The 25,261-nt window shown below is 31.6% G+C and overlaps 1 protein-coding gene and 3 long non-coding RNA genes across 4 annotated transcripts in view; 1 reads left to right on the top strand and 3 right to left on the bottom strand.

The window, feature by feature from the left end:
- Positions 1 to 23,295, bottom strand: part of LOC149484046 (uncharacterized) — a 130,502-nt gene extending 107,207 nt beyond the window's left edge. Inside the window, exon 1 of the long non-coding RNA XR_016316381.1 lies at positions 23,189 to 23,295. This is a non-coding gene — a long non-coding RNA (uncharacterized LOC149484046). The remainder of the gene's footprint in view (positions 1 to 23,188) is intronic.
- On the bottom strand, positions 4,216 to 5,384 carry LOC149484049 (uncharacterized). The gene is made up of 2 exons (XR_016316449.1): positions 5,232 to 5,384; positions 4,216 to 4,674 (listed from the first exon to the last, which is right to left on the bottom strand). It is a non-coding gene; the product is annotated as an uncharacterized LOC149484049 (long non-coding RNA).
- LOC149484048 (uncharacterized) lies at positions 6,438 to 9,660 on the bottom strand. The gene is made up of 2 exons (XR_016316344.1): positions 9,633 to 9,660; positions 6,438 to 6,730 (listed from the first exon to the last, which is right to left on the bottom strand). It is a non-coding gene; the product is annotated as an uncharacterized LOC149484048 (long non-coding RNA).
- Positions 14,789 to 16,426, top strand: LOC149484047 (uncharacterized). The gene has a single exon (XM_089701545.1). The coding sequence runs from the start codon at positions 14,957 to 14,959 to the stop codon at positions 15,527 to 15,529; it is 573 nt and encodes a 190-aa protein (XP_089557671.1). The 5' UTR covers positions 14,789 to 14,956; the 3' UTR covers positions 15,530 to 16,426.
- Positions 23,296 to 25,261: the final 1,966 nt, after the last annotated feature.

Below are 25,261 nucleotides of genomic sequence, written 5' to 3'. Positions count from 1 at the left end.
GCCTAAACTACTGAACCAATTTGCATGAAATTGGTATGGAGATATTTTGATACCCGAGGATAGGTTTTATCCCGGAAATCCAACGGGAACGGGTTTTTCTTTGAAAACGCGGGCGAAGCCGCGGGCGGAAAGCTAGTAGACTATATAATATATATACTATAACGCTATAGCGTTATGTAGTGAAATAAGCGCTCTTTAAGAGGCTTTCATCCAATCAATAACTAAAACTTGTTTAGATCTCAGCTTAAAATCAACATTGATAACAATATAAAAATCAATACAATATGATTTACTTCAACTTAAACATCATGTAAGGCTATCAAAATTGATAATGTAATTCCTTATACTTAGTAATCGTTAAATGCGATTTATAACTTTTGTTACTTACTAGTACCATTTTATTACCACCTTTGGAACTTGAATTAAAATACACAAAAATGTATTATGATGATATTTTACATGCAAATGCAAATGTGTACTCTTTCTTTCATATTCATACAAAATTCACTACACGTGTATGTGCGAAACTTCATTTTAATAGAATCTTATTAAAATAAAATACAATAGCGTAGATAAATACAAAGAAAATTAATTTTTACTAGCCAAGGAAAATCTTGTCACGAACATAACTGGATCTAGTTATACAATTTCCTTTCAATCTATTTAAGATGTGTTATTAAAATAAGCTGAGTACGTTATAATAATGTATACGAACTTGTCCTTATTTTAAAAAGGATTTTACGCGAATAAATTATTGGTATTGTGTTCCCAATTTTAGATCGTCATATTATTTTAAAAAGTGAAGTTTTCTTATTTCGTACTATTTGTTATTATTGAAATACGTTTAAAGCGCGTCACACACGGTGAAGATATTTTATATTAAGTATATCATATAATGTAGTATATATATATAATGTAGTATCTTAAGATGATGCAATGACAAAAAGAAAAATGATGGTCAGAACGCTGATACCGGATACCTAAAGATACTGTAATATAAAATATTACAGCATCTTAAGATAAAATATTATAGTATCTTCACCGTGTGTGACGAGCTTTATTGTTTGACGCATTCCTCCAGGGATTTAATAAACCTGCGATGTGACAATAATTCTACATTGTATGATTTTCATCTAAATACCTAAAATGTATCCCATGAATGCTTTAACTGAATTAAAAAGTATGCTTTGTAATTTCAGTTCAATTTTGGCATATTACATAAGTCCGATAAAACTTTAAATCAACGAAACAGAAATCGGCCTATTCAAACTCAAACTCAAACATTTATTTATTTAATAAGACTTCTTTTAGAAGCATTTTCGAATCGTCATTACATATTTTTAACATTTACCACAAACATTTACCATAGGAAAACAGTATTTATGGAGAAGAACCGGCAAGACACTCCATTGTTGCTCTTTTAAAATCATGTCAATATTACAATTCAATTTTACATAATATGTAACTTTTATTTAATTATATAATATGCCAAGGAACTGTCCTGTGGTTCTTACGCGACAACCCTCCATTATCCATACTAATATTATAAATGCGAAAGTAACTCTGTCTGTCTGTCTGTCTGTTACTCAATCACGCCTAAACTACTGAACCAATTTGCATGAAATTTGGTATGGAGATATTTTGATACCCGAGAAAGGACATAGGCTACCTTTTATTGCAAAATATGTACCACGGGCGAAGCCGGGGCGGACGGAGTCTTCCATATATTCTTTAACGCTGTAATAAGCTCTCTATACTAACACATTTTTTACATAAGTTTTAAATTTAGCACTACTAAACTCTTTATTAATATATGAATTCGTGAAATTATTTATGAATAACATGAAACATTATTATCATAAATACGCAATATACCTACACATACAATACTTAAAGCACAAGAACATAATACAATGTTTGCTATGAATTTGCAATGAATGCTTTTAACATTCCAGAAACATTTTACACTCGCAATGAATTTTTTTAACACAATAATGGTACGACAAGATATAACTAAATAAATTACAATTTGCGATATTTTTAATCATTATTTTATTTTATTTTATTTTATTTATTTCTTTGTAATCATACAGCATTACAATAAGTAACAATTTTTAATATATTAGTACAGAACTAAGAGCCAATTAAGATTACTACTTAGTTAAGTTAATTTTTTAAATGACATATTATCAGAAAAGAGTGTATTACATGTTTTGGTGAATTATATCTTAAGAAAGGTTAATGAATAATTAAACAGTTAAATCTGAAATCTCCCTTTGTGTGCGTGTGTGTATGTGTGTGTGAGTGTTAGTGTGATGTGAATGTGTCTGGACTTGCATGTTAGTACTAAAGCCGAATTGTATGTGAATTTTGTTAATTTCTTTTATAAATTTGATAAAAGGAAAACATCTAGTTCTCTATAGTCTTTATTGTATATATGAGAAATTCTACACATAATTCGATTCTTTGCGTAATTACTACTAGAATTAGGAGTGTAAAATAATGCTGTGTGACGAGTTCTAAACTGAGGGGTGTTGAAATACACCAGTTCTAGGAGTTCCGAAGAATCAATTCTTCCATTGCATAAAGCATGAAGAAATAATAAGTCATTTTTAATACGTCTAAGTTGTAATGGTTCTAATTTAAAATATAAGCAAACATCCGTATATGTGTTGAAGCAGTGTTTAGCTTTAAAACACAAAAACCTTAAAAACCTTTTTTGGATAGATTCTATTCTATTTACGTGTTTAGCGTAATATGGAGACCAAATATTTGAGGCATAATCGAGTATACTCCTGACAAATGTAGAATACAAAACTTTGATACAACTAATATTTTTGAAACTTTTACAAGTGCGTTTGATAAACCCAAGTTGTTTAAGCGCCTTATTCACGACTACGTCCATATGCTGTGTCATACTTAATTTTTGATCGATAATTACACCAAGATCTTTCACCCAGTTGACTTCTTTTATTGGATCGTCATTTAATGTATATGTGAATGAAATGGGTGCCTTTTTTCTAGTAATTGATATTTTTTGACATTTTTTAATATTGACAGTAATTCTATTTTTTCTATAATAGGCTTCTAAATTAGTAAGGTCGCTTTGAATATTTTTACAATCATTAATAGATTCAACAGCAAGATAGATTTTTTTATCATCCGCATACATTAGATATTTAGAGTGGATAAAACAGGTGAAAATATCAAACAGATAAGCGTTGTACAAAAGAGGTCCAAGTATTGAGCCCTGCGGAACTCCAGATAAGATATTTACGAAGTTACTTTTAGCTCCTCCAATCACTACAGCCTGCATTCTTTTACTGATATAAGAACAGATCCATCGATATAGATCACCTCGTATACCGATAGCATATAGTTTTTTAAGAAGTATGATGTGATCTACACGATCGAATGCTTTTTCGAAATCCGTGTAGATCACATCCACTTGATTACCCCCATCCAGTTGTTGCAATGTATAGTTTGTAAGTATAGATAAGTTTGTTACGGTAGAGCGATTAGATATTATAAAGCAGAGCCTTCGTTTATTTATACAGTCCAATACCAACTAACAACGATATTGTTAATGATAGTATACGTATCGTTAATTACAATAATACTATAAAATTAACTTGAATTTCGATCTATACTCGACTTTTTCGTCTAAATCTAAACTATTTTTGTGAAATGATCTGATTATAAAACACAATTTCTATGAAATGATATATCTGTAGTTACCATATAAAACCAAAGATATTATTGTTCAATGTGATATGGAAGGGACTAAACAAACTATACCTACTCACGAAAATAATACCAAAGTAAATTATACACTCTGTCCTTGTTGCCTATTAGGTGATTTAGAAGCGTATAATTAGACAATGCTTTAACGCTTATGAGAATTAACTCTGTTTATTTAAAAAATCATATTTCCATATTCGTTGTTTGATTTGTTTTTTGGTAAAACTTTTACTAAATAATTAATTTATTAAGTAAAAAAAACTTTAAAACACGCTTAAACTCATGAAATTATTGTATTGTCACCGATCCTTCATAAATGACAAAGTTCAATAAAATCTGTTTGAATAAATTGGGCAAAATCGAGTCTAAAGGAGTCGTTTACATACAATCATACAGGTAGAGCTAATAAAAGCATATTAATAATTATCGATCATTTACTATTTTAAAAAGGTGACTTCAATAAAACAACACACAAACATATCACAATATAATAATATCCGGGCAAATTTTTACAACACTTTAAAACCTCATTCGATACACTATTGCATAGTTTACAATCATACCATATACAGTTCGATTCAAACTTAATGGCGGTTCGTAAGTTAGATGCAGGTGCGAGTGCGGAACGTCCCGCTATAAATATCTACAATTGTTTTCTGCGCATCGGATCGTACGATGTTTGCCGCCGCCATTAAGTTTGAATTGTACTGTAACATTTATTTATTGGCTTAACTCTATCCTTTAATAATAACCGTAACCGTAGCTGTAAGGAGAACCCGCATAGGCTCCATAGCCGCTGTAAGCCAACGGGCTTGCGTAGCCAGAGTAGCCGCCGTAGTAGCCGGGGTAGCCAGCTGAGTAGCCGTTGTATCCATACCCGGAATATAACTGCGGTCTAGCCATGGCGAAAGCCAACACGGCGAAGAGGATGATCTGAAATTGATTCAAATTCAAATATGAATCCAGGTGATACAAAAATAAAAACACAACAAGTTGATTTGTGAAATAAATTTACTTAGAATAGATTTTCTCACGACATTATAATATGACAATTAATCATAAACATAGCAATACACTTTAAGTCACGAAAATCCCACTTTAAAAGTCCATCATAGTCCAAATATTTATCTACCTATTGACTCTATACATGCTACCAAAATATAACAAATACTACATTATATAGATAAAAGAAAACAAAAAACACAATTGGATTTTCCTAGGACTGAAAAAGGATTGGCTTAAGACAAACATAAATTAAGATCTAAAATATTTAATAACATTTAAGTCCTATTTAAATTGAAACCATGTTAATTAGGAAACTTTGGTGAAAAAAACTTCAAACACAGGCAGTGTTTGAAGTTTTTTCACTAAAGTTTACTTACAATTTCAATTATAATAATATCAGTTAAGTAATGTCCTTCAATTTGATTTCAATTAAAAGTGGAAACTCTAAAACACAAATGATCAAATATAATAAAACAATTACTTACCAATTTAGCGAACATTTTTATTTTTGTTTATAATTTTTATTTGAGTAGTGGTAGCAGTCCTTCTGCCCTCTGGTTTCACAATGATACTGCTTTATTTTTATGATTTTAGTAACATTTATACTTCAACCGTGTCCTTGAAATGAATCGTAACAAACAAGAAAAAAAACTACAAAAGATCTCATTGGGAATCAATGTAAATTATGAGCACAGAAAAACGTAGCGAGACGAGTACTACATCAACAATTAGGTAGCCTTTGTTCCATATTGAAATGCTCAGAATTATAAACAGACCCGCGACGAATATAGCTATGTATCATTATTTTTATAGTGGCTACATGTTTGACGCGACGATTATTAGTTTCAAACCTTAGAAGCTTCACAAATACTGTATGTCGTAAGACTGAAATTTCAATAGTTTCGCCGCTATGTTTTCCTGTCAAGCGCTCTTCATTATTTTAAAATTATTAGAATATGTAATTTTCGTGGTTAAACATGTTGTCAACAAACGATCATTGAATTTACTTTCTGGAAATTGGCCTAGAAATAGTTTCGAGATCATTGTAAACACAACTGCTGCCGTTTAGGGCTAATGATGAGAAACGTTTTTTTTTTCAATTTCATTTTTAAAAACGCTTCTCTACATAATATGATTGAATTCGTATATTCATTTACTGATTAATTGACTGTTTCACAACACAATGAGTTCCGTTTACGCTTTTTGGAAGTTACTCGTGTTGCAAATTGAGTATGTAGCGAATTGTAACTACGTTTCACAAGAGCTATTCATATGCGAATTGTATAACATTATTGTAAATTTATGTATGTAAATAAAGTTTTTCTTCGGACGAAAAACTACTGTAAATAATAGATTTAATTTGTTTCAAATGTATGGTTATCTCATTTTTTATTCAGTCTTAAATTCATCTTCTTTGTGCAGAAAAATAGGAAATGAACAACAAAAATAATGTATATTTAAATATTATCAGGTACAAGTTGGTATGATATTGGTCACTAAGGAAGCTATTATTTTGCACCGAACATAGACCAGTAATTACTGCAATCATACAATTTTATAATACCATTTATAAAAAATGTCAACTATTTTTAGAAGATACGTGAATCATTGTATTGACTTGTCAGGTAATAGCTTGTTAGTCTGCTTGTACAATGAACAAAAAAGCGTATAGAAAGATAATGAAACCAAACTTTGGTTAAATGATTTATTTATTGCTCATAAGTAAATATTAGTCAACAGTATTATAGAAACATCTCAACATTATTGTAGTACATACTTAGATACAGGTCGGTATAAGTTAACGCACGTAATAGTTCGGGTACCCTGCGTACGCATAGGGAGAGAGGGCGCTATACGGCGAGATGACGGAGGGCACTGAACCGGGGTACAAGTAGTCGAGGCCAGCTGTGTATGTGATCAGTTGTGGGGATGGAGCAGGGTTCGGTGCCGCCGCAGCCATGGCGAACAGAGCGAAGAGGGCAAACTGAAAAAACATGTACTTATAATCAACTTTTAGACACAAAATAAAATTAGCTTTAAATAATACCAAGTGCAATCGGTAATAAAACTATTTCTTATTTTATAAATGAGTTTTTAATATCTTTAATAGGTAAATAATATTGTAAAAGCAAGAAACGCTTACGTAAATGGCACATCAGAGGCAGATAGATTTAATTTAAAGTCATATTCTAACAAAAAATACCTTGGGAAACAATTATAATTATATATCTGTGGTGTTTGGTATATACCTCGTAAGTGCAAAAATGGCCATTTTTTGTTTTTTGGCCATCTATACTGATAAAAACGTCCTCTTTCGTTTGGTCTATGTCACATAAGCCTATTGATAGTAGAAATACCTTAAATAGGTTGTATCAAAACCACTTAAGTACAAAAAAAAATATTTTTATTTGATACAAATATATTAATATAACTTAACATAGACTTGTAAAACGAATACTCAATCAACGAACGGCCATTTACAACGTAAGAGCACTTAACATAATTAGACCAAACTTGAATAATTATTATCATCACTTAACTTATTTGTACCAAATCAAATAAAATTATTTGTGAACTTAACAGGTCTTCTCTGAGTTCTCCCTTACTTAAATATAACGTTATTTGGCACATAATTTAAATCTTCAGACATTAGGTCTCAAGCCTATTATCTATAAAGAAACATGCATGTGATGCAAGATCTCTTAGACTTAGTGTGTTCAGAAACGTTTACCAATCTTTAAATCGATTTGGTTAGATTGGTAAACGTTTAAAAAGCCAAATAACGATACCTACACGCACAAGGTTTGATTCTTTGTCTCTTCAAATTCATTCTTTCATGTCAGATTAGAATAGATTTAGAAAAATCGGAGCATAAGGCAACATTTCACTATGAAACTAAAAGATAAAAGCTGTTTGTTTACAGATTCCAAATTTAACTGCATCTGTAGCCTTTTATAAAAGAAACTTTGGACTTTCAATTTAAAAATCCGCAAAGTGAATAGCTCAAAGAGGTGCGGATAAAATCGCATCATGCTTATGGCATTTTATTAACCGTTTGGCAGAAGAAGTAGAGTAGCTTATTTTATATTCAGTGTTTTCCAGGTCAAAAACGGTATAATATCTTGCCTGTTAAGCAGATATTGAAAGATTCATTCAAAAAAGAAACAGCACCATCTCCGTTCCCCGAGATAAATGAAAATGACCAGCAATCGCCATGATGTAAAATTAATTAATGAATCTGACTTCTTTCCATTTTCGAAACTATTGACTACCTACTCATTTTATCAAAAGAAATACTGCAACAGACAAAACTACATTTGGTTAGAACTGTATTTTCTGGTTGATGTATGAAAAGTCTAATGACGTAGATTTTAAATACTCTTTGAGTGAAAATGAAGAGTTTCTGTATTTCTGGTTTAAGAGAACTGAGAAAAGATAGAATTCTCCGAAGTGGCTTTGCCATTGGCCTCTAATGAGCCTATCAATATCGATGCTCTGAAATTCAAAGATATCTTAGATCTCCTGCCAATAAGTGATCCAATTTATGATGATTATTTCAAATCATTGTCTCATGGTCCGACTAGAAACAATCTTATGACTTTAAGGACAGTGATGACGACTATGAATGAATGTTGTAGTGGTACGTTTTACAAACAAATTTTATTTGACTGGATCCAGCTCGTAACTATTTGCAGGGTAAAGACATCTTCTCACAAGGAGAAGACATGAGCAGTAATCACCACGCTTGCTCACTGCTGGTTGGTGATTTCAGACCAAAATCTCGGTTGCCATCACGATGTTTTCCTGTTATTAGAAATGATGATGTTTTCTTGTTATAGAAGATGTATCTCTGGTTATTAGAGAATTTACTTATGCATCCGAAAAAGACACATTGGTACATGTCGGTTGATGGGATCGATCCCGCAGCATCTAGCACGGCAGGCAAGCGAACTACCGTGACTTCTGAACCACACACATACACACACACTACTTTTAGGATTTTACTTTGTAGAGAGAGTATCAGAGAATTGCATATTGCACGAAAATCACAATATTTCCTGGCTTTTTTATGAGTACTTATTTGTGGCAAATCACAGTCCTATTCGTTTTTGTTTTTATATATGGTTAAATCTATTTGTATGGAAGACGTTTCCCCATAATATTTGTTTTTTAATGTCTGTTTATGTCTCCGTCGAAAAAAAAGAAGAAAAATCCTTTCCATTAAGGTAAAAATAGGAATAAATACTAATTAAGAGTACAAATAAATATGCTCTAATCCACTTAAGTACACACGTTTTAGACATTTTCACATCATTTTCACATTTTTTCTTTTGGTACAAACATGTTAAGTAACAATTACTCTTGAACTAGAACATTTTTTTTATTTTTTTTGTAAGTGTTCAAAACTTGAACATAATAGACATTTAAATATCATAAATTTGTTTAACTCAAGTGTTTATTCCGATCTGTAGCAACAGGGTAGCAACCGTGAAAACTTTCAAACGCTCATACCCAAAAATCACCATTTTGCACTTAAGTGGTACGTACCAAATACCACAGATATTTTATAAGTGTTTTCAAGAATTATTTGTCTTCTTTAATCTGTGAATACAAAATTAAGGCAAATATAATATATAAATATATAACTGCATAAAAAGCACAAAAGAATCCAATAAAAAGAGTTCAACGCTGCACTTAACGTCATTCATCTGTCACCATACCTAGATACAATATAAAATCTTTCTAATTAAGACATTAATTATCGTTTAATTAACTGGGCATTGTTAATTATTTCACTCATTGTTCAGACGCAGTTGATTATACAAGTAGTTGAGTAAGAGAATTTCATGGAACTAAAACACAAACATTATATTAATATGGCTTACCAATTTGTAGAACATTGTTGAACTTGTCCGTGAGTTTATGATGATGCTAGAGTTGCTTCATATTATATATACGCAAAATCAAGCCTTGAACTTCAAAATACAATAAGCTCTGTATGGTGACAAATATGTCATATGACAAATTACGGAAGCTCCATATTGATACAATTGAAACGACTACTAATTTTTTTCTTCTGTGTTGTTGATGTTCAAAATCTTTTGTACAAAAGTAATATACACATCCTGATTGTTTAACCGACTCCTAAAAAGACAGGTTCGATTTAACAATATTTTATTTTATGTTATTTTTTTCTGTTATTGCCAAATATAAAGCAAATATAGGAGACATATACAAGAAAAAATTGTATTTTTAATGATAGTTATCAAACAACAACTAGGTACTATTAATTAGGTTGTTCGTATACATACATGGTGGAACTTAATAAGTTGTTATACGAATGAATTGTTGTTGTTGAAGTTGTAAATTTCACCATTAATTATGACAAACATTATTTTATCCAAACATCTTCAGTAATTAAATCAATATTTTTGATATACCTATTAGAATTAGAAGATTAAATATATTTGTGTCATAACATCTCGTAAAGTATTTAATAAATAAGCAATATTTTGTATTAATAACTAGTACATTATCATTAGCATCGCCCTAAGAAGAATGTTTTTTTCCAATGCTCTATTTACATATCATACATATATCTTGACACAATTAGGTTTGAATTGTATTTGTCACACGCTATTGTTACCATTTTTTCTCTTACTTTGTTTTCCGGCATTGCGTCATGAATAAAACTACTTATAATAATGAAATATAAAATATTTTTAAATATTCATATTGTAGATTAATTCACACTAGCCACCACTTTGGTTATAATAATTATGTCCTTAATTTACTGTGTGTATAACGTATTAGGGAAAAGATAATATCTACTGAATAGATAATTATATAATTTGTATTATAATTTATAATTCACTGATATCAGAGGTTTAATCTCTATAATTAATGTAAAAAAACGAATTTAAAATAGTTTAATTTTTCACACATCACAACACTTGTTCTAACATAAAGTTAAAACTTAAAAAACAAATGTGGCGCAATATTTTGCATACATACAACATAGATATAATTTGTCGTTTTCACTTCTGTTATTTAATATAGAACTAGCTGTGTTCCGTGGTTTTACAGTGATGATATATAGCCTATTATCCTAGGCCTTCATCGATAAATGGGCTGGCTATCCAACACCGAAAGAATTTTTCAAATCTGATAAGTATAGTTCTTGAGATAAGTGCGTTCAAACAAACAAACTCTTCAGCTTTATAATATTAGTATAGATAGTATAGATTCAAAAATCTCAATCAATATGCTCATGGGTATTCAGTTTTAGGCCAAGAATTGCAAACAGCGCGTGCCAGGTCAGTAAATTCTTCAACAATAGTTCATGTTTGGAATTTTAAATTGCTTTGTAAAGCCGATCATGAATTTATACAATCAAACTGATTGCTATCGATACTCGATTTTGCAATTGTTAACTCCATATTTAAATTGTCTTTGTTACCATAAGGAAAATATTATTCGGAAAACTAATGTTAGTACGTCAGTAATAATTACTGACTATCAAACTACGTAATCTTATTCTTACCCTATTTGTATGGCATTGATGAGCGCATCATTTTTTGAGCTTTTTTTAACATTCCTACTTAGAAATATCTTATTGTGTAGTACCTAACACTTTTGTGTTTTACACAAAATCATTTTTGATTTCTATTTTTGTTAGTCCATAATGAAAGCAACGATCATTTAACACATATTATAGAATTTAACTAAACATGACTTAAATAATCATAATAAATTAAACAAATATTTTAAAAACAAAAAAAATGTTTTTATTATATAAAGATAAGAAGTAAAGTTTTAAATACAAAACTTTGGTTTGATGTTACTACATAACTGAAAGCTTCAATCAGTTTCATAACTCGATACTGTAAACTAATGCAATTTACATTAGACAATACACCCCAGTGGCGATATGACGTAATGTTCATATGAGAGCATTATCAGGATTGTCCACTGTTACATAATACACATAAAACTGTACGCAGCTAGGTATGTTATGTTAGTCCAAACTGTCATTATCAAAATACTCACTAATGAACTTGACACAGCGCAATAGGCTTTGTTATGTAATCGGTGACATGATTAATCTAATTCAATACATGTCGAATAAGTGTCGAGAACATAAGCTCTCAAATGAAATGAAATGGACAATATTAGATTATTAGTGTGATCGACTAACCGTACGCATATGGTACTGAGGTGCGTATCAAATACAAGGTAGTAAATAAGGCGTAGAAAGTACTGTTTTTGTTTACTTCTTTAAAATAATGAAGAAGCCTGGAAGAGATCACTCTTAAGTGATAAGGCCGCCTTCTGTGCTGGACTAGTTATAAGTTTTAATTTTAAGGATTTATTTGTATGCCAGCACAATAAAGTGTAAATAAAAAAATAAATAAATAATGAAGGTGTCAGCTTATATACAGCTGTTCTGTAGGTTGTGATGTTAAAAAAATTATCATAACCCAAGGTAAAATATTGTCAAAAGATGCATGTGTATGCATATTAATAGTTAATACTTAGATAAGCCTATCGCTTAATTGATCCACATATTTAAAAAAAGAGCTTATCAGAAGGGAAACTTCTTTGGCAAGATTCAAAGATATTGAAATCGTCGCCTTACTCCATGACGTGACGGTATTGCCATGACGCGACCTTGAAATTTTACTCTCAACGTGCCTTACGAAGTTTCACTTCAAAAATGTATACAGGTACCTACTTTTTTTTTTGTTAAAAGCTTCAGAATCGATGTACTACAATCCTATATTAACTCAACTAATACTAACTAGCTACTAGTTATTATTCTGTGCTAATACTCAGAAATAAGTAACGTGACAAAAAGATCACATTTTGTTTATCAAGTTAAAAACTGAAAACAAAACATGATCTAAAAATACACCTTCCCGTTTAAACGTCACACAATTAAAAGAAAAGCACGTTTTGCACAATCATGCTATTTTAGGAACAACGGTGTTGACACTTTTGTGAAACTTCTTGATAACTCCACAATTTATCGGAGTTTCATATACGCTAGTGGAAAATTTGTTTACCCCACTCAAAGCATGTTCAATGCAAAGGAAACAATTGTCACGGGATCGCGATCTATTAGCAATCACGTGTCAAACAGAAGGTTCGAGATAAAAGATCTCTGTGAAACACGTGTCAAGAATCACGCGATACGTTCGAGTAAGTCACAGACACAAAAGAGTAATATACGTTGCACTTACGCTCCTACACCATAAAGAGACTTGTGAGGCTTCATTTATGCATGTTCAAAGCCACTGAATAAGCTTCATAGTTATTGATTAATTGCAGCGACACCGCTTCGTTTAGGTAAAAATCCCCATACGAAAAAACATATTGGAAAGTAGGACATAGGTACTCAAGCTTTGACAATTATTATATACTAGCGGTCCGCCCCGGCTTCGCCCGTGGTACATATTTACGTTTTCTCTACATAAAAACCATCCTCGTACTTCAAGGAATATAATAGAAAAGAATTATCGAAATCGGTTCAGCCGTTCACACGTGATGCCATGACAACGCCTTTTTACTGCTCCCGCCGCGAAGCGCGTCGAACGCGGCAACTGATACACAAAAATAATCCTTATGGCTGCATGATTCTGTATTCACGCGCGATGACTTATAGCGTATTTCATGTATAACTTTGGTGTTTCTACACCGATTTACATGATTCTTTTACTATAACCTGCCCAGGAGTATGAAGAATAATTGTGCCAAATTTGGTTAAAATCCGTCGTGTAGTTTTTGTTTCTATAACGAATATACAGACAGACAGACAGACAGACAGAAAGACAGACAAAAATTTTACTGATTGCATTTTTGGCATCAGTAGCGATCCCTTATCACCCCTTCATAGTTTTTTTTTAAATATATTTCATGTACAGAATTGGCCTCTCTACAGATTTATTATAAGTATAGATTATACTAGCTGCCGCCCACGACTTTGTACGTGCATCCCCGTTTTTCCCCGTTCTAGCAAGAATTTCGGGAAATCCTTTCTTAGCGGATGCCTACGTCCTAACATCTACCTGCATGCCAAATTTCAGCCCGATACGTCCAGTGGTTTGGGCTGTGCGTTGATAGATCACTATATCAGTCACCTTTGAGTTTTATATATATAGATTGAAAAAAGTTTATCTGAACATCTTTACATTGTAAATATTTTCGTTTTTATACGGTTTTCCTGATCATTTGTTGTAAGTGTAAATAACTGAAATATAAAAAAAATCTGAATTTATTTTTGTTTTTAATTTGTATATATATTAGAAAAAATAGATATTTATAAAAATATGTTTTAAAACTTTATAATATAATGTAATAGAATTGAAAAGGTGATTGATTCTTAAACTCTCATCACAATCTTAATACCGTAGAACAAACAAGAAAATGCAGCTATCATTCCGTAAGTTTATTACTTCAGTGATTGCTTCAGCGATAGAAGTTTATAAAACTTGAATTCACCAGTTACTTAACCTTTAAATATCACTTGTTAACTATCATGCTTGATTTTATTGCAGCTGCCTATTAAAAATAAACCTTTAACAAGAAAATTAATAAAACAAAAAAAAATGTATCTTTGAATGATACATAAAACATTATTTATATAAATATTTCTACTTATCTAAAAAACTAATATTTAATAAATAATTGATCCTATCCGTTATTCAATAGCAATTTGAAATATTATAGCAGTTGCGTATGTTGCATTATTAGGCGTGATAAAATTGCTCACAGCAAATTTTCATTTATGGCATTTTCAAGGCTGGAAAATTTGTGTACAGTAAATAATATACCTACGATTCGCAGTATATAGCTATTTCGCAAAAATTTATTAGTCATTTCTGAAAAAATCAAAATTAAAATACTTCATAAGTACTACATTTTATATATAGAAATTGTACCTGGCTGCGACAAGTGTTGATGTACGTGAGAAGATGCATAACCTGCCCAGCTATAATAACGCATGCGCGAATTTGTCTATATAAGCACTAAGCCCGCCCTACAACCAACAGTTTACGACTTGTTCTTGTGAACGAACCCTTCGCTCTAACATAACCTTCGTACACCGTAAAAGTTTACTAAAAGTATACTATTCAATTTCTACTTAACATTCGTTTTAAACAATTAAAACAAATTGTTTTGCTTTACTTGTGTTAAATTTAACGAACTTATGAAAAACAAATTGGGAGGAAACTTTGAAAGCAGTGAGAAGTTTTCCGGTGATCTACCGGTCAAAGTACGCCAACAAGCACCGAAAACTCGTCGTGAGTCCATGGCTCCTAAAATTGTCGTGTGTCCACCAGTTGAAGAAATGTCTGAACCAATTACAGCGCCTCGTGGATCCCGCTTACTGAAGGCTTTGAGCCGGCGGCTCTCTCGCCGCACCGAGGAAGACTCCATGGAAAGCTCGAGCAGCAACGAAAGTATGTCTTACGACGCCGGTCGCAGTGATGATCCCTCATCGTGCTCAACTAGCGACTCCGGCAGCGAAGAATCTGAACGTCGCCGACGACACAGATCAACAGTGTCTCTTAGACGTGTATTTCAACATCTTAATCTATCGAGCCGATCACAATCTTGTTCTCCGACTGAACGTCATCGCCAACCAAAGAAGCAATCTCAGCCAAAACGCATCCTGAGGCCACCGATCACCTACACGTACGTTCGAGGATTATCTGGCCTACCAACCCAAAGAGTTCCCCGTCACACTGTTTGCTGCGCATCCATGGGACTCAACCGATAAAAAGGTTAACCATCGATATGTGGATCCAAGACCTAGAATGGAGATCAAGACTGTTAATGTATAGAGATATAGTCTTAAAGTGCTAGCACGACTTTATCATATCAGTAGAAAGACAAGTTGTTAAGAAGCCTAAGTAAAGAAGTCACCAAGGACCAAGTTTCAGCGAGTACGAGTACAAACATTTTGTAGGCTGTACTTGTGTGAAATCGTCTAATTAAGATAAAATCTATAAGACTGGACCGATTGGAAAATAGCTGCCACAAATTCTTACTTCATATTTTATGTATTTTTCGGCTCTAATATCAACGCAAGCCATACGTGGCAATCGAGATTGTAAAAATTGTATTCATTGATTTTTAATTGTCTGTTAATTGGATAAATTTATGTATGGATCGAAATCTGGGCTATAACTATACGTTAGTTATGTGTAAGTCAGGAATAGTGCCTTTCCACATATTGACAATTTTAATGTATACCTACTAGATAAGGAAAATTATCTTCTACCATGCATTCAGGATAATTTGTCTTTTCATAGATTAGAGAAATTTACAAATTCAATACACCACATGTTTTCATAGTTTCTATTGTATTGTTCACACTATTCAGTACTTTCTAAACACTTAAAATACATAATTATATAATAATGACAGTAATTATATATTGTAACTGCAAGAAATAACCAGGGTGATCGTGATATTGTGAAAATCTGAAATCGATGATTGTAAACGTTGTAAGAGATTAGCTTTAGAAATAAGATTTCTTCTGAATAATTTCTGATTCAAATCACTACAACATACTAAATTAATTTAAGATATATGTAGATAGATTAAATATTAACAATTTTAGCATAAGATTTTTATTGTAATATTAGGTTTCATATGAAAATAAAAAATGATAATGAATATTTACAACATTTTATTTAAAACCTTTGTCTCCTATAAAATGAAAAAACTACTTTCTATTAACTATAACTTATTTAAAAGTTACAAGTAATATCGAAGTAATACCACCACTTAAGATATTTTATGACGTATTCATTGTAAAATAATAGAAAAGTCTACAAGTTCTACTTACTTCTTAATTAAACAAAATATATTGCTTGTTGAAAATATTTTCATCGAACGACTTTTTTTTTCTTAAAAACTTTTTTTATCAATCTGCATTTAGTTTATTTCATTATTGTTAATTATTGAGTAATGATTAAACGTTCTCATATTAAATAATAAATAAATTAAGTAATAATATCCTTAATTATCACATGATAATAAATAATACTGTTTTCTAATTCAAAATCTTTCGAAATTGCCAAAATAACATAATTATAAAACACTTTTTTTCAATCATATAAGTAATATATAATTGCAACTGTATTGTTGGATCATGGCAACGCCCTGCGTTAATTAATTAATTTCAACTTTTGCGCATTAATATTATGAACATAATATAGTAAAATATTTAAACAAACCACTGGTTATGATCAAATATGGCTACATTAAAATTTAAAATCCTTTGGTTTTGTGGTGAAGTTTGTCGCTTGAAATAACTTATGTACATACGCATTTTGAATATTTTCGGTGATGCCTATTCTTAACTAGGTACTATACATACATAATATGTATTTATATAGTATAAGTAAGTAGGTATATATACCTTATGCAAAATAAGTAATAACTACTACATTATAAAATAACTGGTAAATGTTTAAAGCTCTCAGAATTGTTAAATTTCAATTTTTCTAGAACTCTTAGTCGACTCACAATCGTCAAATAATGTTTATCTACTACATCGCCAATTTTCTCTATCTTTGACTTTCGAAAGACATGAGCTGATTGAAATTTATGATTTTATCCCTCTTTTCACACACCTTTATTGGTCACCAAAAAGCAATGCATTAGACCCAATTAATTAACTTGTACCTAAATTAATGTACCTCTATCTTTTTATTTCATATCGATTAAAATTTCAGTTATACAATAAGTAAGTTTATGGCTATTGAAATAATGTGGTTCTTCTATTTTTAGATCTCCGAATACCATTATAGTACATTACAGAGAGATTAGCAAAAGCTATTAGAGCAGAAAACAACTATTTGTATCCAAATTGCTACTGTTTCTTACGTAATCATCAAATGCTTTCTATTTTCGTAACATCTATGGAATAATTAAACTAGATTTTTGAAAATGTTGCCACTAACAACTTATCAAAATAGATAGATCATTAACCATTGAGGCTTTCCTATTATCCTCTTAGCTTTAATCCGGAAACATAATATAATGATAGAGATTAACTATTGAGTGAGTAGATACTCAATAGTTAATCTCTATTACTCCTATCTATTATCGCCCAGGCTATTGTTTTGTTCACAACAGTTATGGCGTCGTTACAAAATATTATATAAATAGTAAACACCAGCCAAGTGACGCACTCATCAACGGGCCATATGTGCTCTATTATCGATCGAATAATGTCTATAAGTTTAACTGCTCTTAAATTTCTTTACAGATAAGTTTATATAGTTGTATTATAATTAGGTGAAAATGATACAATCACATCTTACCTGTAACGAAGGAATTAAGCCCTAGCGTAGTTCTGAAAAATTTCAATTCTGTTTTTAATTAAGGTAATTTGTTTTCATCAAGTATACTTATGAGTAAAATGTGAATGACCCCTAAAACCTATCGATTTGAACTATGAAATTCCCTGCTTAGTATGCATCCAGCTTTCCTATAATATATTGACGGTAAACAAAAACAGCTCTCTTACTCTATAAAGAGTTATGTAAATGGGGCTGAATTATAATGTATAATGGAGGCTCATGAACTTAGCACAGTAAAAATTATATTCACCATTATAAATATATTAAGATAATACAGAAAATTATTCATCCATAAAAGTTTTTTATGTATTTGAATTTACTTAAATATTTACTTCTTATGTTTTCTTAATAATATCAGAAACTGAAAAATAAGTCTAGGTTTTATTATAAGCATTTAACCGATGCAATACACCTTTTTTGTTTTTTTTTTTTTTTATATATATATATATTTCTGATCCATGCGATGCATTCTTCATCGATTGCAGTAAAAATGTTGTGCATAATGCGAAATTGAAAATATGCTATGAAAAATAAATTCTAAACTCAATCTTTTAAACTTAAAATGACTAAGGCATAACTCCTTTTGTTTTATGCCATATTTCAAACAAATACAATTAATCAAATTCCTTATAAATAAATTGATCTACACACCCACAGACTACACTCTTAATTAAAGATTAAATAAACCATTACATTCAATCTCGAAAGATTTATAAGAATCGATTTATTTCAGTTCCACTGCTAATACACATTTAAACGGTCCACAACAAAATAAAAATAGACGACATAGTTCCCTCCAGAATACTTAACGAATCGTGCCAGACTTAAGCAAAATATGTATGTAATTAATTTCGTTTTTACTATAGCATAAAAGCTACTTAGATTGACATTATTAAATAGTATGTATTCAAAAAGCTTTAAATGTCTGCTTTGGAAGATATCTCAAAAATAGTTGCAGCTAAATCTATTTTTGTAATTTATTGATCCCGGTGAATTTGCTGAACTGTATTTCTGTAACTTTCTATAAAGCGGGTCTAGAAGAACAGATAGTTCAAATACTATTATCTGATTTACCAATTATTAAGTTTGAATTTGTATAACGTAACATACTTTTGTACAAAAAAATTGAATCATCCCTGCATTAGGCTTTTAACGTAATAAAATACCTCGAAATCCAACGGATGAAGGTTGTAGCAATAGCTACACACTGAGTAACTGTGTGTATGTGCACAATACATCTGCACCGAGGTTGCTCTTCAACGAACCACCTTCCATTGAAAACCCAACATGGGAGCACCCAACAAGTTTTGCTCTCTTACCAGAGGTGTGCCGTGCTATTAGTGCAAGCACTTAACGGTACTACCGTACTGCCTACGTCACAAAATAACATTTTGGGTTAGTAGGTCACAAGAGGGGCCCGTCGCTGTTGTACGGTGCGGGGCTATGATTTTTAAACCCCCAGTGACGTCATAGTATGAGCCTTGGACCCCTCCCCACTCTGTGAATGATGAATGAATAGGTCGATGTGTGCAAACTAATTTTAAATGGGTCAAACTGCACCACTAACAAGCTCGTTGCTATAAATATCAAATTGCTTTATCATCGTGCTTGTAAAGTATATTTATTCATTGCATAAATAATGTTATCATATTAATAGCATATGGACAATGCGTGCATATTTTTAATTCCGATTTATTTTAAGGCCGTCAAAGTGCCTACGGCACCAGTCACCACCAATGCTTGGACGGTTGTTTGGTGTGGTGACCATTTAACATAGAAGGCGAACCTGCTTCTTTGCTTACTCTGTCACAAATGAAAAAAAAACTTTCTATCTGTTGTATACATTTTACACTCCTCCAAAATAGCTTAACCACTCGCACCTATCGTAGATTTTGATCGCGAACTGCCAACAAATTGAAATCATTGTTCGTTGCGACTCTACAAGTTCAAGTCAATTAATGAAGTAATTAGGGACTTCACGTGCCCCTCGCTTATCCAATCAAAACAATCGTGTTAAGAAGTTGCGTTAGCGTGAACAAAACGTGACACGTTCAGATTTTTTTACCGAAAAATTCCACGTTCCGCTTTTTAATGTTTATATTTTGATTTATGTTTTATTAAAACACAGTATTACATTTTCTTAAGTGTAGGTACTATTAATTAAAAAAAACGGGAATATCCACAAAATAATTGATTTTTTTAGTTGTCTACATGTTGTCCTGTTTATTTTAATTTAAATGAGGTTTTATAGCGTGTTTCAAATTCTTACAAATCATAAATATTAATTACTAGCTTTCCGCCCGCGGCTTCACCCGCTCAGTCAAAAGAAAAACCCGCATAGTTGCCGTTCCCGTGGGATTTCCGGGATTGCGTCATTTTCCCGGGATAAAAAGTAGCCTATGTCCTTTCTCGGGTATCAAAATATCTCCATACCAAATTTCATGAAAATTGGTTCAGTAGTTTAGGCGTGATTAAGTAACAGACAGACACACAGAGTTACTTTCGAATTTACCTCTATAGTATTAGCACGTATTAGTATGGATTACTTACTAGCAAAACTTAGATTTCATTCTAATATTGTTTATTACATTCGCGATTTAAACCTACCCTAACATAATCATATCCCTTGATTTGATCTATCTTTCTCCTTTTCTATTGAATTATTAGTATTTATTTAATTTAAATGAGCTTATTCATATTATACGAACAAGATACTGTAATTGCTTTATTAGCTTTTCTTTACCTCAGAATAATATCAAAAGGTAAGAAAGCTGCGTCGTTACATTGAAAATAAAACAAATAGGTATTTCCCAGATTGTATTTTTTAATAAACTTAATAATATCCCTTTCATTATTAAACGCATTTTCATGTTTATTGTGTTAAATCTATACTAATACTAGCGGTCCGCCCCGGCTTCGCCCGTGGTACATATTTACGTTTTCTCTACATAAAAACCATCCTCGTACTTCAAGGAATATAATAAAAAAAGAATTATCGAAATCGGTTCAGCCGTTCTCGAGTTATGCGCTTACCAACACATTTTGCGATTCATTTTTATATATAAGAAGATTATAAAGCTGAAAAGTTTGTTTGTTTGTTTGAACGCGCTAATCTCGGGAACTACTGGTCTGATTTGAAAAATTCTTTCGGTGTTAGATAGCCCATTTATTGAGGAAGGTTATAGGCTATATATCATCACGCTACGACCAATAGGGGTGGAGCCACGGGGGTGAAACCGCGTGGAGCAGCTGGTTTAATATAACACTGATTAATATGTACTTCAAATATTTACATTACCCGATTACAGACTTTCTGTGGCTCTATCCCATTTGTTGACTAAAAATTGTTTTATTTTGCATTAAAATAATACCTTTCCCAAAGGAAACCAAGTAAGGGCAATTAACTAGTGTATGAATTCCTTGATACAGCAACATAAACATATTTAACAACCGTCATTACAATTTATTTTCTATTCATATCCAATCTGTTCACAAGTATAAATGGCGAATGGAAAAATTTATTCCCTGCTACGATCATGACCTATACAATAATATTTATTAGGACGTTGCTTCTATATTTTAATAATACCTACTATCTATAAATTCAGATTTTTTGTTTATTAATAGACCGGGAGATACTGACACAAAATTTCGAGTCATTTGTAACAGGATGGCGGTTCTACAGGGTTCTTAGTACGCAATGACAAAAAGAAAAATGATGGCGTGAACGCTGGTACCGGCGGCTTAGTCGCGTGGGCGTTAGTCGAACTCGTCGGAAAATAGCGAAAGTCAAACGATTTGTAACAGTATGGCACTTATTTTTCCTGTAAGTTTGAGGATCAACGAATATAAATAGAAAATTTCAAAGATCTAGGTGTTGGAAATCTTCACTTATATAAATTAATAATAAATTTATTTTTCAAGTATGACAGCACTTTTTCCCCCTACTAGAAGTATGGCAAATATAATAATGGTCACATTTTATCAAATACTCTCCAAAAAGCCAAATGCAATACTGGTACAAAAAGATAGGCGAAATAAAAAAATTTTGCAGATTTTCGGCGGTATGGCGACCATTTGGAATCGTCTGAAAAGTATGGCATGGCGATTTTCGTAAATGGCTGCACGACGATGGTTACCTGTGCAAAAGTTAGCTTGGTACAAATGGTTGAATAATTGTTTTTTTTAAATCAACACATTCACGTCGGTATGGCGGGCTGTAAGTCATACCGGAAAAGTATGGCATGACACTACCGCCTACTTCTTTTTTATGGGCTATCGGTAAATTCTAAAATTTTTGTGTTACAAATCGTTTGACTTTCGCTATTTTTCCGACGAGTTCGACTAACGCCCACGCGACTAACCCACCGGTACCAGCGTTCATACCATCATTTTTCTTTTTGTCATTGCGTACTAAGACCCCTGTAGAACCGCCATCCTGTTACAAATGACTCGAAATTTTGTGTCAGTATCTCCCGGTCTATAAGGTATGATGAAAGCCGAAAATAAATTGAATCATTAGTAGTATACGGATAGCCAAATGATATATTTATATGTATTTTTGTATACCTGCTCGAATAGTATTTTTCTGTACATTTTTGTAAATCTATACTAATATTATAAAGCTGAAAAGTTTGTTTGTTTGAACGCGCTAATCTCAGGAACTACTGGTCCGATTTGAAAAATTCTTTCGGTGTTAGATAGCCCATTTATCGAGGAAGTCTATAGGTTATATATCATCACGCTAAGACTAACAGGAGCCGAGCAATGCGAGTAAAACCGCGGAGCACAGCTAGTTGTACATAAACGCATGAATAAAAACCATACCATGCACATTGAGATAATATTAATAGGAGACGACACCGCCTACATCACTTATGTTCCACTCAACATACGTCATGTGACGTATGTTGAGCGGTATTTTTTAATGGTTTTAAAGTGAAACGCATCAAACATGCCTTCGTGTGTGTTACGATATTGCACAAATAATACAAATAATACGGAAAAGTACAAAGGAATAACTTTCATCGTTAAGTACCCAACTAAATAATAATTTTTAAAACTTAGTTAGAGCAAAAAAATGGCGCACAGATTTTGTTCGTGGTGTCTCCTCCATACGTAGCAATATTATCTCAATGACCATGCAATTAATTTTAATAAATAGCGAATTTAGTTATTTTCCCAAAACCAATTTTGCGATAACCAAATCTAAATAGCAAGAAGTGTTAGTCAAAAATCGACATCTCATTCATTTCATGACTTCAATTAATGAAGTCTACGTTGATAAACTGCGTAGTGCGTAGTACGAATAATAACTATGGAGTGTAGAGCGTCATCGATGCATAACATATTATTACCTACGTGCAATAAGTTTAGGATGACGTACGTTCTAGGCTGTTATGGATTTAAAATCTTGTGGAAATTCTGCCGAAATGAATAATAAATAAATCATTTACTTACTTCTCTTGATTTAAATAACTTAGTATGTATATAGACTATAAAAAGCAAGTCAAGCTCGTGTCTCAAATTGGTTATAAACGGAAATAGAAAATGGAATGAAGCATGTATTTGTACTTTTTGTACTGTAATTTTTCTACATCATAGTATTTTAAAACATTCTCGAAAGGTTATTTAATGCGTTCTGTATCAAGGTATTTATTTATAAAAAAATGTGATTTGTAAATTTGGTACCGTTTTTTAAAAAAATAAAAATAAAAATAAAATATCCTTTATTGAATTATTATGTACATTAATGGACGACTAAGATCCGTTAGGCAAAAATAATTTGAAGTTGAAAAAGTTGTGAAAAAGTTTTAATATAATGCTATAAAAAAGTGTTTAGAAAATGTATTAAAATAAACAGGAATTCAAAGGTAACAGCGATAGTTTTAATAAATAATTATCTAACTCTACCTTATTACCTCACCGATAAATTTTTTGTATTTTATGTTTAAATATACATTCCTAATTCCTGACAAGTATAAAAGTATTTTTAACTAGTAGCTTAATTTAAACGTGTTGTTTATAATCGTACAATACCGCCCATGATCGTAAGCCGCCCACATTCCACAACCCTTTACTACTAAAAGTTTCCACTTTCTACTAAAGAAAGCTTCACTTGGCATCGATTTATTCTCTTATTCGTTATATCGCGATATAAATACGGTCCTAGAGTCTGCGTGCCCAATATAAATATAATTGCTTATAGATGGCTATTTTATGTAAAAAAATATATTTTTGAATCAGTTATGACGTATGTATGTATAAGAATATAATACCAATTGAGAGCATTCGTTATTTGTGATAACGTCCATTAAAATAATTTTGGTGTTCTAAATAAATTCATAAAGGACACCGATATTATTATTATTTATGTACAAGTGCGTAATAATATCGTAAGACGTACAACGTCTATCGTATCTGTACGCCTTAACTTTCTCATCATACTAAAGATTTATTCTTCATTGATCTATAATCTACATATTTCATTCTTCATAGTATTCAATGAAGAATAAATAAATAAATGTGATCACCATAAGTAAATAATTATTTTTGTATCATTACAGACTACAATGCAAATGTTTTTGCACTAACACTGAAAACTTATCTACTCTTGTAAAATAACGTCGTGTTATACTTGCCATCTATCAATTTCTACCAGCAATTAATTATTATTCTACCTGTCAGTAAAATACTCGATTATTACACGCAGCTAGGAGGATGTTACAAGTTCGATAACCCTTAGAAAACATTTTGGAATAAACGCGTGTATACAATCTAGACGTGCGTATAAAATATGTATTTTACAGAATATTAGTATAATTACCTCGAAATATCGAAGTATCTGGAATATTCGCTGTATTACTTAATATCTGTTGCGCGGTGTGACGATGAATAATTATAATATAACGTAATAATTATACTACAAATAATTATCAGGATGCTTGCCGTAGGTTGAAGTTGAAAGGACCTGTGACGTCATTTTAGCAACGTTTTAAGTCAACGTGCTAACAGAAGCCAAGCGTTTTTGCACGTGGCTGTAACCGCTACGTAAGGTTTGAAAAACGGCAAAAGTATGGTAAACGTTTTCTACGTCAAAAAGACGCAATAGCGGTCTTATTATTAATATAGCAGGG

The sequence above is a fragment of the Colias philodice genome, chromosome 12, assembly GCF_061535455.1.
Source record: "Colias philodice isolate Cphi_HAF_F1 chromosome 12, ilColPhil1 Martin Lab GWU primary, whole genome shotgun sequence".
Taxonomy (NCBI): domain Eukaryota; kingdom Metazoa; phylum Arthropoda; class Insecta; order Lepidoptera; family Pieridae; genus Colias; species Colias philodice.
Note: the sequence above shows the minus strand (reverse complement) of the source record. Positions and strands in the feature narration are given on the sequence as shown.